The sequence below is a fragment of the Crassostrea angulata genome, chromosome 10 (assembly GCF_025612915.1).
Source record: "Crassostrea angulata isolate pt1a10 chromosome 10, ASM2561291v2, whole genome shotgun sequence".
Classification (NCBI taxonomy): Eukaryota; Metazoa; Mollusca; class Bivalvia; order Ostreida; family Ostreidae; genus Magallana; species Magallana angulata.
Window position 1 is genome coordinate 51,369,990 of NC_069120.1, and position 17,556 is coordinate 51,387,545.

General features: G+C 33.4%; 2 protein-coding genes across 2 annotated transcripts in view; one reads left to right on the forward strand and one right to left on the reverse strand.

The window, feature by feature from the left end:
• The window catches only part of LOC128164467 (uncharacterized), a 64,451-nt gene extending 49,265 nt beyond the window's left edge, over positions 1-15,186 (reverse strand). Inside the window, exons 1-7 of the mRNA XM_052828300.1 lie at positions 15,071-15,186; positions 14,523-14,728; positions 13,455-13,508; positions 13,221-13,325; positions 12,534-12,618; positions 12,309-12,365; positions 10,957-11,078 (exon numbers count right to left, since the gene is read on the reverse strand). Coding sequence (XP_052684260.1) covers positions 10,957-11,078; positions 12,309-12,365; positions 12,534-12,618; positions 13,221-13,325; positions 13,455-13,508; positions 14,523-14,682 — 583 coding nt within the window. The 5' untranslated portion in view covers positions 14,683-14,728; positions 15,071-15,186. The remainder of the gene's footprint in view (positions 1-10,956; positions 11,079-12,308; positions 12,366-12,533; positions 12,619-13,220; positions 13,326-13,454; positions 13,509-14,522; positions 14,729-15,070) is intronic.
• Positions 15,171-17,532, forward strand: LOC128164468 (uncharacterized). Its single transcript, XM_052828301.1, has 4 exons — positions 15,171-15,330; positions 15,663-15,751; positions 16,304-16,398; positions 16,723-17,532. The coding sequence occupies exons 1-4, from the start codon at positions 15,215-15,217 to the stop codon at positions 16,750-16,752; spliced, it is 330 nt and encodes a 109-aa protein (XP_052684261.1). The 5' UTR covers positions 15,171-15,214; the 3' UTR covers positions 16,753-17,532.
• Positions 17,533-17,556: the final 24 nt, after the last annotated feature.

The following is a 17,556-nucleotide window of genomic DNA, read 5'->3' on the forward strand; positions in this document are numbered from 1 at the left end:
TTAAATTGCCATCTTGTGACGTAGTGTCTTAAAAAGTATAAGTCTAGGTGTAGTGAAGTACCTTAATTTGATTTCACCAATAAAGAATCTATATTAAAATAATAGACTCCAATTTTTGGTCTTTAATACCGAGAAATCGGAAGAATACTGTCTTTTGTTTTAAATTTTTTAAACATCATTGGTACTTGAAGATTACCAATTTGTTTATTTTTTCTCAGTTAAGCTTCGCTGATTAATAATCAAAGAAAAATCCTCAAAAAATCCCAGAAATCACCTGGATTTTTTGGATTTTACGATCTTGCGTTTGTGCAATACATTCACTCTAACGGGATCTTTAGTTTATGTTTCAAGAATATCACATCTGCATGAATAAACTCAGAAATGATAACACAAATACGGGTAAATTTTCATTGGACTTTTGCTTTATATTCTGTTCATAAATATTAATGATTTCTATGAGAGAAAGTATACATTTCAACTATGTACTTACTTTTGTCTTCGTGATGACAAAAAATATTTGATTACATGCAAAGGGTTAAATTATATTTGTTAGGAGAGTGAGGATAGAATATGGTTTATCGTTAAAATGGATAATGTCTTACGAACCCAGTTTTAAAAAGACAATACGTGTACGTTGGTGAAAAGGTGTTGAATTCTTCCATTCTATGGATTAAAATATTTAGTTGAAAGGTATTTGCAGTCTCAAAATAGTTTGTTGTGATGAATTTGACTGCGATTTTCAAGGCAACTTCATTAACTTTCTCCAAAATCGTTCCGGAGCGATTCTGCAATTTTCTGCTACATTACGGGTATAAGGGAGGCATTCTAACTGTGGTGAGGTCCTTTCCCGAGACACAGTTAGATTATTCAAACTAAGGAAAGTGTAGTGAAACTAATAGCATTATTGTAGGCTTATAGCTTTGTTATGTAAATGTCAATAATAAGGTGTATCGATGTACCTATTTCGTAAATGTCCGATATGCAATGTCAACCCGTGCACGCACGGGTCAAAGTCTAGTTAATGTAAAATTTATAGATACAAGAGCATTACATTCCAATTAATATATGACCATTTCTATGGAACTGGTCCTGCATAAAAGCTTCAATGAGTTACAGAAACTCGCAATCCAGGGAATGACTTGTTCATCAAACTGGAGTTCCCTCCTCTAGAGTAGCCTTCTGTTCAGTGTCCACTGGAATTTCATCCTTTTGACTTGGAACTTCATCATTTGCACTTTGAACTTTGCCCGTTTCTTCACTTTGAACTTCATCCTTTTCAATTTGAACTTCATACTTTTCTTCACTTTGATTTTCATCCTGTTCATCATCAACTTTGCTTTTTTTAACTTGATCGTCATCTTTTTGACTTTGATTGTCCTCGGTGTTACTTGAATTGTTGTCTTTATTTACTGGATCTCCTTCATTCATGGGTTTTCCTTGTGTTTTTGTCTTTCCCTTTTCCTGCAAATAAAATAAAACTCTGCATAATTGTAATAAACAAGAGATGATGAATTATCTCTAAGTAAACAAATTCTACCTCTTCTGTACGTTGTTCCTTCTCACCACTCACACCCTCTTTGTGTTCAGATCCATATGCTAACTCATACAACAGGTAGCTCTGTTTAACAAGTCTGTCGTGGTATTCAAGATTCTGAAGATGAAGTTGTGTATTTAAACAGATATATCGTACACATATTAATCTGTTTTGAAGACAAAAAACAATTTTATTGAATATACTCATAAACTTAATAATATTGATACCTTATAATTTCCCTCCGGTACCCCCTCATATCCATACATGGCCCCGTAACAACAGGCCGCAATGACACCGGTACTATCACTGTCTCCCCCATGGAACATGGCTCTAAAAAGTTAATCAACGTTAAAGGATTCTTCTGATCTATAGTTTCGCGTTTTTAGAGCTAGATCTTAAATAGTGATATACATGTTAATGATTTTTTTTCCATTGAATGAATGAATGTTAACTTTGCTCAAACCATATCAATGGTACATGAGATACAAAAAAAAAAACAAAAATATTTTCAAATGTACAATACAGGGTCAAGTTAGAAAGAATACAGAGTTAAATAAATCAAGCTAATGTTTTTTTTAAACAAATATGGACAATTTTTTAAATGAATCAATGTCATTGGTATTCATAAGTTTCCCAAATTTATTGGTGTTAACATTTGTTGAATATTTTTCTTCAATTAATTTGTTGCGGAATAAAGAAAATTCCTGGAATTTCATAAAAAAGTGGTAATCGTCACCCAAAGTGTTTTTATTACATTACTTTCTATGTTATTCCATCTTCCAGTTTCAATTGGTAATTTATGATTACAGGTTCTAAATTTTGTAAATATGAATCTTAAACCATTTCGAAGTTTTTTAAAATAAATTTCTTGTCCAAAGCTTTTCTTAAAGATTCTGTAATTCAAACATTTGGGTGCATTTTCTACATTCCTGAACCAATATTGTAAAAACTTATTTATGAGCGTCTCTTTCACAATAGATTTTAGCCAGTTGATACTAATAAAACTTTGATTAATCCAGACATAGGAAAGACCACATGAGTTAAGAATATCTGTAACATATTTCAACCATGTGTTCATAAACGAACCTCAGAAAAACATTTATAAAAATAGCAATACATTATATGCTTAAGTTTACAATTAATGTACAGATTGTAAAGCTAAAATAAAGGAAGAAGATTGTCTGTATACATGTACTTTCAATATTATAAACATTTCATGTATTACCGTTTACACAGCTCTTTCCATTTTTTTCCAGACTGTAGGATAGCATCATACCTTCAGAGCAAACAGAACAGTAATCATCAATTCCAAGAGATGAATGGTATTCAAACCAAGGAACAGTACATGTAATACATATGTACAAAATCAACGAATTTTAAAGAATTCGAAGATGTTTTGTCCTCTAAAGCATGTCATCATAGGTGCTAATATTTTCTGTAAAATCATATTTGGAACCTAAATGTTTAGAAAAGAAATTTCCTTTTAAAAATGCATTACGTACTCTGTAAGCATATAAAAGGGAGCAATAGGCCCATGGGACACATTACTTACCTGAGCAACAAAGCCATTATAATATAATCAGCTTTTTGGAGTCAAACAAAAAAGATGTCTGTATAATAGAGTTTTCTCGAAATAACATATAAACATATAACCCCTTTGGTAACAAGATGATTTTATGGTAATTTCACATTGGTTTTTAAAAAAAAGATTTATACAGATTTATCTCTATATATTCCTGTGTATAAATCCGCCCCTTCCTTGTTGCCTCACCCTACCCTTGGGAATCATGATTTCAACAAACTTAAATAACCACTATCTGGGGATGCTTCAAAACAAATTACAGCATGCCTGGCCTAATGGTTTTAAAGATTTTTCTCTGTATATTCCAAAGTAAAAATTTGACCCCCTCCAATGTAGGACCCAGCCTACCCCCTAGGGATCATGATTTGAACAAAATTGAATCAACACTAACTGTTTGTGCTTCTACGCAAGTTCAGCTTTTCTGGCTAAATGGTTTATGAGAAAAAGATTTTTGAAATATACAAACAAATTTTCAAAAATTCCCAATTATCTTGCTGTAAACAAGAGGCCCATGGGGCCACATCGCTCACCTGAGCAACAATGGGCGTTCAAAAGATATTGTGCCATATGGTCCCTCGGTAGAATAACAAAAATAAATATTGTCAAGTATTCGAATTTTACACTTATTTTTGCATACACGTAATCTTTGAATAATAAGAAAATCCTACGCAAGATATAAAACTAAACATTTGGTAGGTGTACACTGTTAAGTTGTTAACTTCCAATTCCCTATATATTCGTTCTGCCCCCCCCCCCCCTTGTAAAGCGATCAAAATATATGAGAGCATATAGGTACATTTTTTTCATCAACTTCTTACTAGTTATTGTATTTTTTTAAAAAATATAATAGTTATTGTATTCTATTTAAAAAATACTACATGTATAGATGTGAAGAAGAAAATTGTACCTCAATGTGCTCAATTCCTCAAATTTAAAACATTCAAAAATTTAATTTGTCTTCTCCATTATAATTAAATGACTGTTATTTACCTCGCGTACAAACCAGGATAATTTTCCGCTGTGATATTTTCTTAGGAATAGCGATAATTACTTTATCCCCGCAACAGAAATGTGTCAAAACTACGGAAACTGTTTTAAAGATGTCGTTTTTATTTACTCGTGTTTGAAAAACTATCAAAATTGATGTAAATTTCACATTATTTGTTGTATAAAGAGGGGGCCCCAGAGAGTAGGTATATACAGAATATCATTCTTTTATTTTGTTTTTACAAGTATTTAACATACTCTAATTCATACAGAATTTCTAATGTTCAACCAAATTTTCAGCGTCAATCGTAGAATTATAAGCAAGATACAGGGCTCACAGTTCGCCTAGGTTTGAGTCATATTCTGTTCACATGAGTTAATTACATTCAGCTTAAGATTTTTAACTTGGTTTTTCCTATTCAGCATTTAAAATGGAAAAAAAGAATGGTCTAAGATGTTCAATTCTTTTATTCACTCAAGACCAGTTCACTGGTATTTGAGGTTCAAAATCAGTTTATACAAATGTACATAAACACAGTCCAGGATCACATGTACAGTAGTCCTGAGTAATAATGACGAAAAAGGGTTAAGTTTACAATACAATTAGTTGTTAAAGTTGGTTTCTGGAAGAACAGACTATGAAAATTTTCTTAATAAATATTGACAAACTTTTTTAATCGATCTGTGTACACACATAGAATTGTGAGCAAATCTCTGTATCTTGCTCAAATTCGAAGCTTAACACTCAAATATGGTTAGTAAATAGAAATTGTAAACAATTAAACACAAGAAACATGCACTATAACAAATAAGGAACACAATTTTTTTTTCGAAATGAATCATATATATACATGTATATACCTACATATTTCCGTCAGCGATATCAAACTCTATTTAAACTGAATAAACTCGAGAAAATGCCGAGCATCTCAACAAAACCTATTGCATTAATCTACCATTACGCAAAAGATACTGCCGAATTACCGATAGAATGAATTGTATTTCAGGTTTTTTTTTATACATCAGATTTTGCTTAATTTGCGCAGGTAAACAGTTAACTGTTTGATTTACCGAAGTCTCTGTTTGATTTGATACGTAAAAATCACAAAATACAGACGATAGTTCCCAGGTTACAAAGCATAAATAATGAAAACGATACGAAAATCAGAACAAGCTAACACCAACGTCATGTGTGAAAACTGTCAACGCATTGAAATATTTAGCCTCAAGTTACTTCACAAAATCGGCACCAAAATATTTTGCATGTTTCAAAAATTTCCCTTCATACGCAAACTGTTGCACAACAAGCAAATTCATCATAGTCAGCTCGACCCTTTTTCGTATAATGTCATGGCTGCTTTAAACAAAGAACCTCGTTTTAGAAGTATGGAATACGAGTCTTGGTAAAATGGGTATGCAAACCCGGACCGTGGCAAAATAAAAACCGGGGCAGATCGACAATCGTCAATTCCAAATAAGCATTATTTTGCACAATATTTACAGCGAATACAAATATACTGGTCCATCAAATATCCTGAAATTCTAATAAGATTGGCAGATTAATAACTGCAAATCTTTTGTTTTGCCCAGACCAAGTCTTGCCTACCCATTTTTCCGGATGCCGAACGCGAAGCTGAATCACGCCTTTCCTTTATTATTATTTTCGTAATAACTCAGATTGGAAACAGAATTAGCACTTGATTTTTGCAATTTATATTTTCCTTCCCATAAGGATAATTTATGCTAAACTATGTTGAATTTGCCTCGGTAGTTCTTGAGAAGAAGATTTTTAAAAATGCACCCCCCTTTTTCTACAGTTTCAAGGTTTTCTCCGCTTTGAATACAGATCCGGCTTTTATTTCTGCAATTTATATTTGCCCTCCCATAAGGATGCTTTGTGCCAAATTTGTTTGAAATTGGATTAGCGGTTTTAGAGAAGAAGTTCAAAATGTAAAAAAGTTTACAGACGGACGGACAGACAGACGGACGACGGACAAAATGTGATCAGAATAGCTCACTTGAGCTTTCAGCTCAGGTGAGCTAAAAATAAAAAGCAAATAAAAAAAATGATACATATATTCGACCCCCCATTATGGCCCCATCCTACCACCAGGGATCATGATTTGAATACACCTGAATCTACCCTACCAAAGGATGCTTCCACAAAAGCTATAGTTTTTTTGGTTGACTGGTTTTTGAGAAAAAGATTTTAAAAAAATTTTCCCTATATATTCCTATGAAAAAATTTGACCTCCTCCCCATTGTGCCCCACCGTAACCCCAGTATTTATACCTATGTAAATTTCTACCCCCAACTGTGGCCCCACTCTACCCCCAGGGAACATGATTTGAACAAACTTGAATCTACCCTTCTTCATAAGGGTTCTTGTATGAAATAACTATACAGTTCTTATTTTGAAGTTTCATGTTTATTCGCAAAAGTTGCATTTTCATTTGCAAAAATTTTATATTTTATAGCAAAATTTATGCATTTATTCGCAAAGGTTTTGTGTTAATTTGTGAAATAATAATTTTTTTACCTATAAATATGAGCTCAAAGGGCTTTTGTACTTTATGTATATACTTATTTGTATATTTTCCATACTTACATGTTTTAATTGAGATTTTGGGTTGTTTTTTTTACTTCTACATGTACATGTATGTGTCATATTTGACAATGTTTTTTCAAAACTTACAGGTATTAATTGACTCTTGTGTGTTTTTCAGTTATGCAAAATGCTTATTTTTGGATATTGTCATTCCTAAAGCACACCAAGCCATGCAGACAAATAGAATACTGACCGTTAACCACTAATGCAGTACAGTGTATTATTAAGCAAAGGTCTAAATCAGTATTGGTAATTACATATTTTTAATACAGTGTATATAGAACTATCAGTGATAATCAAGTTGGGACCCATTTAAGTAAGTTACATACGCAATAATTAGATTTCAAGTTACATTATGCAATAATGAACATTTTATGTTACATACGCAATCATTGGAGCATCGTGCCCACTTGATCCTCCCCACCCAGAGAAACTGAGCTCCTTATAAAACTTGTCCCTCTCATCCTCCTTCAGTTTGTCTGGCTTGGGATCCTTGGTTCCATCTAACAGCTCTTTCTTTTTCAGATATTTTCTCCAACGATCCTCAAAGTAATCCCTGTAAGTGATAATCATGTTAAAGCATTATATTTTGGAACCTGAAACCGTGTAGACTGTTTTATCAATGTATAAGATATCAAAATTTTAATTAGATGCTGAATAATGCAGTCTTATTTCACAGTGTCATATACAAGGGTTGTCCAAAAGGTTCGTGGACGCATGTAGTTTTATTCAAAATAACATCCCATTATCAGGAAAATATTATAATATTGTAATATAGAGTAAAATAATGTATATGTATAAAAATCAGAGCAATGTGCATTTTTGTAATGCAGTTATCAATGTATATACATTGCCTAAACAGGCCGCATGGCCCAGTCTGACGTTGAGTTATAATGAAGTTTTTATAACGTCGTAGTCCTGGGTCTACCTGAGAGTAATATGCTGCATTCAGCGTTTGGTCAGAGGGTACTATCGCATATTCCATCAAAATATCACTTGTGCCACTTGTGGATAAGTAAACTCGGACTATTTTGATGTTTTTTCTGTTTCCTCAATTGTTTGTTTTGTTTTTATCGGTATTTTACCTCAGTCAACACAATTTTACGATGGCGCGCTGTTCCATGCGGTCAGATGACGTCGCTTTTTCAGGCGTTTTTGAAGACATATTCTTGCCGTGATATCTTTATAAGTTCTCTGCTGGTTTGAAAATATTTCTAAACGACATATGAAAATGACGTACACCGTATAAAAAATGCAAATATTCATATCTAAAAACTCAGTCATAAATTGGGGCTGTAGGGGTACCACCAAGTGACTCATGGGTTCCGGCTCATTTCAGGGGTTTATATCTCACTTGAGATAGGCCACAAGAACTTGGAAACACTAGGGTTAGGTAGAGGGCCTCAGAAGGTATTCATAATAAGCGTTAGAGGGCACATATGGCCCCTACAAGTGTCCAGTTAGCTCACCTGAACTTTGTCATATTTTTAACATTTCACAATGATATAGGGGGTAAAAGTGGTCCATCATCTTCCTTATCTTTGAAGTGTGCATCAAACAAATAACAGGGCAGTGTAGGAGGCATATGGGGCTGTTATTTCCCGGTCTTAAATTGAATTCTGCTTTGACCTTGACCTATAACTTAAAACTTTTCCAGCTGGCATTGAACTTTTAATTCAATCTCATTACAGAGTCCCCTAAATACAGACATTTTTGTTCAATCAATTCACCTTGAAAATTGGTTAATGTCACTACACATCCTTTAGGCTCTTATGTGAAGAACGAGTCAAATAGGACTAAGTAAAAAGAATATATGCTCTTGAAATAGGATTCTTGTGTGATCCAATATGACCTTGACGTTTGACGTACAAAATTCATTCAAGGTCACTGCACACCCTTTGACCATAGACACTGAGGTGAAGTTTGAGCCAGATTAGACCAAGCGGAGAGGAGATAAGCCCCGGACATGGATTTTTCATATAATACTGCTATGACGTGCGTACTTTCCTCGAGCCTTTGATACATTATAATTTTCCTTTATTTCTATGGAAAACATTCAAAACCACTTTAGTTTGATTTGAAATTTTATGACAAAGATTTAAATATACAATATGTATAAATAAACCCATACAAAATGACAAAAACATGATTGTCCATGAACGTTTTGGACAGCCCTCATATTTCAAAGTTACCGGTACTTTAGCAAAATAATTAAAATTTTGTTTAATAATTTTTTAAATTCACATAGTGTGATCAGTGCCAATTCTAAAGATATCTTTAAAGAAGATGTGAAGTTGAATTTTGTATTTGATGACTTGGGCTTACATAAAATAAATAACCAAATAATGTGATGATCATTATTTTAAAGAAGAAAAGGCAAATTATATCTTATGATGAATAAGATTATTTTTCAATCAATTTAGAATAAATTTACTTTTTCTGTAAAAGATGAAAATGCAGAAGAGAGGTATAAACACCTGAATGATCATGGAATACATTTTCTTTGATATTAAGAGAAAGCAAGAGAGAGGATACGGTAGAGTACTTTACTTAGAATATGTAATGGACATGATTCTAATGTATTGATAATCACTTCTAATCTTTATTAATGAATGTATTTTTCTGTTTGATGGAACATCACTTAATGCATATCTTCAGATAATTTCGACTTTTTAGAGGGTTTTTTTTAATAAAAATTTCAAATAGATTAAGAGATAAACATTTCAGCTATAGAATATTGTTGAATTCAGTGTTAGTCACAATGGTGTGGCAGGCATTTAACATTGTTTATGAAAGGAGCAGACTGATAAAAACTAGAAGTACTGTGAGCAAGCAAGCTCACAAATGATATCCCCCACTAAAAAAATATAAAATATTGAATGCATCATTTTTCTTAGAGTGACCTGGAACTTGCACAAATGACCAAAGCTATTAAGAGTAATGACATGTGACAAGCAATCTTTGTATCAAATGTAAGCTTTTTATCACTTTCCACTACAATATATGACATGGACAGGAATTATGCACTTTTATTAACACTGAACTTGAACAAATGACCCTGGATCAAGTTCATGACCAGCCTGAGGTCAAAAGCAATCTTTATGTGAAGTATGAACTTTCATTGTTTCTCCAAAAGACAGATGTTGACCGGACCAAATTTTGCAATTTTCCTTCCAATGACCTTGAACTTTCTCAAATGACATTGGGTCAAATCCTGATATACATGAGGTCATAAGCAATCTTTGTGTGAAGTATGAATTTCTAATGTTTCTTTATAAGAAAGATTTGGACTGGACACAAATTTTACAAATTTCGCAATTTTCCTTCCAGTGACCTTCAACTTGCCAATATGACCTTGATTCAAAATCATCACATATCCTCAAGTCATAAGCAATCTTTGTGTTAAAGATAAAAGTATAAATTTCTATACTTCTCCATAAGAAAGATATGGACCGGACACAACTGCACAGACAGATGGGTGAACGGAGAGACGGACACGTTGATTCCTATATATCTCAACCCCCCCCCACACAAACTTTGCAGGGGTATAAAAATCCTGACAAACAAAAAAACAACCAAATAACTTTATGAGTTTTCTTATGTTCACTTCAACTCTTTACATGCATCCAAAAAAGTCGGGGAGGGGGAGGGTGGGTGGCGCAACTTAATGATATTTTATTTTTCTGTATGTAAATTTAAGTAAACTGTTTGTTGCAAGAGCCCTCCTTTCCACCCCACCCCCCTTTCCGGCCATTGAACATTACATTTTTAATATATATCAATGCTTATCTTTGATCTTACCAGGCCTCTAGGTTTTCCTTCACATAGAAGTCCTGTTCTATGATGTATTTCTTGGCCTGTGGTAGCACACCCATTAGTCCTGCTCCCCACTTTTTGGGCGGTATTCCTGATTTGTTAAAAAATTTCAATATGTTACAAGGACCTCTGATGGAAAGATAGTAAGATGACACAAATAAACAACAAGTTATCTCTGTAACCAAAACACATTCAGGCTTTATTTAGTGAAATGATTCCTGTGATTTCCATGCCTGCTTGAAAACAATCAAGACAAAATAATAATTGTCTTTTCTAAACCAAAGTATCTCTTAGATAATGATCATGATTCTACTTTTCAATAATTAATACCAGTATTTCTTATATTTCAATACTTCAGAAAAAACCTCAGTAAGTAAAGATTTTAAGTCCTTGATAACGAATGGATAAGAGTTTGATATGTACATGTACCTTGTATGGCGTACGCTGTGAAGAGGGCGGCGGCCAGACTACCCAGGTAACCTGTGGGGTGGTGATGGGTCATTCTCCCGGACTCTATACTTACAGCAAGCAGGTCAGGTAAGTCTTCCTCCCTGGAATTCATTTAAAATAAACAATGTTAACTTCATAAGAATTATCATCCACTGGAGAATGATATAATTCACTGGAGAATGATATAACTCGGAGTACTGTAGATACCTTATTAAACGCGAAGAATTAATATCCACGTATTATCATGAGAAGCAACCCTCGCAGATTTTAAAATATTGCATTTGTTTTTCAGACATAAAATTATAACACAACAAGTGAAAAGCTGTCAATGTGACAGCAAACCGGGTTTTCTTTTATGTGAACTGTATCCATAATCCATGTCAACCCATGTCCAGTGAAATGGAGTACCCTATATGCAATATTTTGCTAAAAAATGACCAAGTTCAAAAGCTGGTATTTTTTTTCATAGATAATCAGAAATCAAAATCCTAGCAATATGCACACCTCTGATATATGTACAATTAATCTGCAAAAGAAAAACTTCCTATCTTGAAAACTGAAGGAGGAGTTATCCGTACAATGAGGGTACCCTATATGCAATATTTTGCCAAAAAATGACTAAGTTCAAAAGCTGGTATTTTTTTCATAACTTATCGGAAATCAAAATCCTAGCAATATGCACACCTCTGATATATGTACAATAATATGCAAAAGAACAACTTCCTATCTTGAAAACTGTAGGAGGATTTATCCATACAATGAGGGTACCCTATATGCAATATTTTGCCAAAAAATGACTAAGTTCAAAAGCTGGTATTTTTTTCATAACTTATCGGAAATCAAAATCCTAGCATATGCACACCTCTGATATATGTACTATTGATCTGCAAAAGAACAACTTCCTCTCTTGAATACTGAAGGAGGAGTTATCCGTACAATGAGGGTACCCTTTTGGCAGCCGCCTGCCCACCCATCCACCCTTTTCACCATTTTAATAACCAGATTTTTCCGTTGGAAAACCCGGTTAAAAATTAGTGCTTGCAGTATAATAATCTGACTCGAGATTGATTCAAAACAGCTGAATGTCGGAATTAGGTTCTCTTGTAAAATAAGGAATCTACAGTAACTCAGTGACCAGATTTCAATCTTCTTGTACTGAACTTTATTTTCGGTACTGATTCTTTCCTAATTCCTCATGGTATCAAAATGAAGAGATATATTTTGATTAAATAAGCTTGCAAGGAGATGGATGTAAAGAGATTTTTTCACTAACACAAAATACAAAACAAATTTTATCAAGCAAGCATTGCAATGGTGACACACAGACATACCTTGGATACCTCAGACCGATACACATGGCTCTCATGGCCGCTCCACATCCCCCACCCCTGGTCAAATAGAAATAAGAACTGGTAGTACAACAAAAATACAGCCACCAAAGCAACAAGATATCCTTGTCCATACAGAGCAAGCTTAATGCCTGAGTCAGATGATCCTTTTTGTCAATTTTTTAAACTAACTTTTACTGTTCTACTTAGGGCACAAAACAAATTTACCTCTCGTTGAATTCAATTCTACATCCATCTTCCCATTTAGACATGTTGGGTTTCAGATCATGAACACTGTTGCAACAAGTCATACCTGATTTCAGAAATTCAAAATCACTAAATATAGCATCCTTGCTAGCGAAGGTTCTGATCCAAAGGAAATGAAAATTAATGAATTGGACCCTTGGCTAGTGAAGATACAAATATAGTACTGGTAAATAAAATTATTAACCAACTAAAATTTTTCTTTGTAAAAATTAAAATTGCAAATCAGAAAGCATCAAAGTCAACATGTCATGATATGGATGCTACACAATGTCACATCTATTATGAACATGAGTGAAGAAAAAAAGGCTCTGCTCCTTATACAACAATAAACCTCTTCGTCAAAATGACATGATATATTACATTACGTCACATGTATAATGAATACAAGTGAGCCTATTGGTTTTGGTCCTACTATGAAAATAAACCTCCTTTGTTCCCTCTTTCCCACCTTACATGTTACAGTAGCATGCGCGAACCTAGGGGGGGGGGGGGGGGTCCAGACTCAATGCAAAATTCAAATTTCTTTAAATTACATTATAAAATTACCAAAAAATACCCCCCCCCCCCGGGAAAAATTTTCTGGATCTGCACATGCTACTTCTACAAACCTCCTTTTTCCACCCCCACCCCCTTGCCCCATTGCTGTACCTGGAGCCCTGCCCACCATGTCTCTCATGCATGCCTTGTACTTCTCAGCTATCGTTTTGTATAGCTCTCCTTTATCACAATTTTTACCACTTTTCTCTGTCAGTGCTGCAAACAAAAATAAATAGTCTTTTCTTTATGTGCATCTATACAAAGTAAACATATATGTAATATTTTTTTTTATATGACTGCCCGATAGGAGAATATCAAGAAAAGAATAAGCTTTTGTAATCTCACCTTCTGCTGTTGCTAAATGCATGACTGTATCGTCACTGACCATCCACTCTGGTACTAAAAATAGCAACAACCTGGTTATACTGGTTACAAAGAGGAAAAACCCTAAAACCATAACCTAATACCAGCAACAAAATACTTGTTACTGGCTACAAACTGCAAAAATACTCACACATGTTGTAATTTAACCTGTTACTTACAACAAATTGGTTTCAACACTTAATGGTATCAAGATTACCTAACCTTTGTACAAATTTAGGAAATATGTTACAAGATACATATTAAAAGTTTTTTTTCTGGCAATATGTATGACACACCAAATTCACAACAATAAGTTATACATAGTTTCATGGTTGATAAACTAAGTTTATTGGTTGCAAACTGTAGTTTATGGACAGAAAACTATAGTAAAAGACATTAACTTAATCTATGTTTTACATCTCGAAATCATAGTTAACAGGATCATCTTATTTCAGAAGTGTAAACTATAATTAACACTAAAAACAACCATTTGCGATTGCAAAACATAGTTAATAAATAGTTGATAAATATGTGAAACTATGATAAAGAACTCTCAAATATAGTTAACGAATATAAAATATAGTTTACAGATGTGAATCTATATTTATCAGCATAATCTATGATTAACGTTTATTTACAGACAGATAAAAAACTTAGATTAGCATTTGTTAACTATAGTTTACAACCATTAAGTATGGTTTTACAGATAACAAATCAATGACTATAAATTACAGTTCGTAAACTATAGTTAATAGTCAATAAACCTAGTTTATCTACGGTAAAATTATGTTTAGCTCATTTTTGTGAATTTGGCGTGCCATAAATATGAGCTTAGTTTCAGTCACCCATGAACCAGTCCTAAAGAAAACATATTACTGAATGAACCTGGGATTACAACTATAAATCTACTGACTAATAGAGCTCCTGATTAGTAAAGTAAGGGTCCTCGGTTCAACTTCAAGTCTGCCTAAGCATTATCATCTCATATTTACACTTACTAGTAACTCAATCAATTTAGTACTAACATATAAAATGTGGTCAGAAATTTACATTTAACATTTAAGGCCTCTATTCCTCCAAGAGATTTCAATTCCTTGAGAATCTCCTTCCCTTTATGGCAAAACTCCCAGGAACCATTCTTGTATCCCAGGGCATCTCCAGCTCCACTCAGTACCATAGCTGCCTCGTAGCGAAGAGGGAGGGAGGCCATATCTCTTTTCTTAGAGTTAGTTAGTCAGCTACTAGTGAGGCAAATTCTTAATATGAAATGAAAATGAAAGTTATTGGTAACGATCACGCTTAGTAAAAACAGTGCGTATGTAGCTTTTTAAATTTCAGGAGATACCCTTGATCCCCTTCTACAAACAAGTTAAACTCCAAATTATACAATAACATGATTACATATTATTTTTGGTTTACATTGTTATTACATGTATAGTTTCAATAAAAGAACACCAACCCGTGAACTGTACTACAGCCACCGAGGATGGGTATTTCCAAATGACTCAGTATTGACTTTACTCAGAAATCACTTTAGACGATTTTTTCTTCACATTGTATAAAAAGTAACAAATTACCGAGTAAATCTTTATACTTACTGTTACTTTTATATATTTTTTCTTTTGTTGTTGGCAAGTGACGGTTCTCGTTCAGGCGTATGTGTTGTGCGAAAGTGAAAGTACAGCAAAACAAATGGGAGATAACTCGTAACATACTTGCACACCGGAAACAACGTTTACGTTATGAAGAAAATTATGACAATTTTGTTTATTTTCATGAATTCTGGGCTCTGTTTTTGTGGCTGGACAGAAGACGGGGGTTACATTGGCCTCTATCCCGGGGGTTGCGCCGTACAAAGGTACTGTATTCAAGCCCCGGAGCCCGGAAGATGTATTAAACATGTTAAACATGCTGTGTAAGGGGGGGGGGGGGGTTCACAGGAATAAAAAACATTAACAGTGATTAAAGAATCGTCTTTATATTTACTACATATACAGGTAAATGGTGAAACATATTAACAAATCAGATTTTTCGTGTCAAAAGTATAGAATTAAGATATCATTGAAAATTACCCTGTTCATCATATTTATATGTTGCAGTAATTTTTTTTTTATATCCAGGAACATAGATCATTTAATTTCTATACGTTAGGTCTACAGCTGATCTCTGATTGTACATTATTTGTTACAGTGACTGTCCATCAGATGAAAGATGCATGCACTCTTTAGAGGAAACCATTTGTCCCCCAAATCATGAAAACCTGTGTCGGTGTACCCTAGGTATGTATTAATTATAAATCAGTAAAGGTATTATAGTCTGCCCCATGTTATTGCTTTCATCACGTTTTGATGATTTTTAATAAAAATACACATACCTGTGAAAGGAATACAGTTGAAATCGATAAAAGGGAATATATCCAAGATATCTTCAGTGAACAACTATCATTTTTCACTCATTAAAGTTCACAGGAACGAAAACAAAATTCTTACAGATATTTATAATGGGAGATGTTTACATCTTTTCTCCATTCGGAAGTACTCAGGACACCTCACGCAACTCACTTAAACCACTGTCCTTTTGTTAATTTGGTTTATCATCTTTGTGTAGCGAGTTCACAAGCTGATCGACCTTTACAGGAACATCTTATTTCATGATGCATGAGGCAATTCCAAACAAACAATAATTTTATTTTGGCCCCAAAATGTACATCCCCCTTTCCAAAGCATGTTGTTGCTCGGTAGTTGTGAAACTTGCAAGTTTCACAGATCTTAGTGAGTGTAGGTGTAGAAACCTAAAATTAAATTTTAAACTTCTTGTTGATGTGATTGTAGGCTGTGAGATAGATAGCCGTATAATACGATATGAACAATGGAGACCGATTCCAGGAAAGGGGTTCTGCAAATGTCTAAATTCTGCTACCAACAATGTAAGTGCAATCGGCAAAAAGAAGAAATATTAAGAATAAACAAGATGTTATTTGAATTACCAGTAGTCTGCTCATTTGCTTGCATTTCTAGCGGTTGGATTTTTTTTCTGTTTTTAGAATTTTTTTTCAATCAACCTTATCACTATTAATTACATGTGTAGTCAGTATTTCTGGGTATTTGTCATATATGTTCAAGTTAGAACTGAAGACACATTACATTTGTAATATAAAAAAAAATGAATGAACAAAATCCCTTTCTTTTGCTTTCAACCTTCATTAAGAATTTCTTATGTTACACATGATCATTCTTGTGTTGTTTTACAGTCATACTGTTCAAAGAACATGGATTTATGATGGAAAACGCTTGTATCAGTGCTGGTCATTGAAGAAGATGAAGAACAAATAGAGATATCATGAATGAAATTTTGACTTGTGATTAATCCTCCCTCATGGACAACTAACAAATGTTGTTTCTCTTCAAGAGCTTATACAATTGGCTTATTTATAATACTCATAATATTGATCCTTCAAGAGTGACTATCTGCTACCCATTTTTTTCAGCATAATATCAATGTTAAATTGTGACCTAAAAATGAATTAATGCACTATTAACTGTTTTACCAAGGAAAAATGTTCTCATTTATAATGCAAAGTTTATTACGGTATAATAAGATATATATACACTGCTGATTCGCCAAAATTAATGTGTGACACAATATTTACATGTATGAATTAATTTGTATCTTCTATGGTACTTTTAGTGAATTTACTTCTTATGGTGGTTGTATGATAATGGTTATGTGACTTTTTGTGAATGAATTGTTTACTTGCTTCAAGAGAACTGTTTATTTGTTTTAAAATATATTTTTTGAATTGTTTGTATAAATTTACGCATTATTAAATGTCATTGCATAATACATCTGCTCCAGGAACAGAGCATTTATTAATTGGAATGTGGTTTCAGTACATCTTGACATTGCACTGAAAGTTATTGTACGAATATTTATATACTTAATTTTTTATTCCATTATATGTATAATTTTTATGGGTTTTTTTTCCCTGTAAATGCTGGAATGGTTGGTTTGTTTTATTTTGTTTTCAATGAAAAAAAGATCTTTAAATACGAATGTTGAACATAGTGTGTTGTTTTTTTTTTTT

Excerpts from the sequence above, each read along its gene's own strand:
- LOC128164468 (XM_052828301.1), top strand. The coding sequence starts at position 15,215 with ATGAAGAAAATTATGACAATTTTGTTTATTTTCATGAATTCTGGGCTC. Across the intron at positions 15,331-15,662 it reads GGGGGTTGCGCCGTACAAAG|TGACTGTCCATCAGATGAAA; the intron begins GTACTGTATTCA and ends TATTTGTTACAG. Across the intron at positions 15,752-16,303 it reads CCTGTGTCGGTGTACCCTAG|GCTGTGAGATAGATAGCCGT; the intron begins GTATGTATTAAT and ends ATGTGATTGTAG.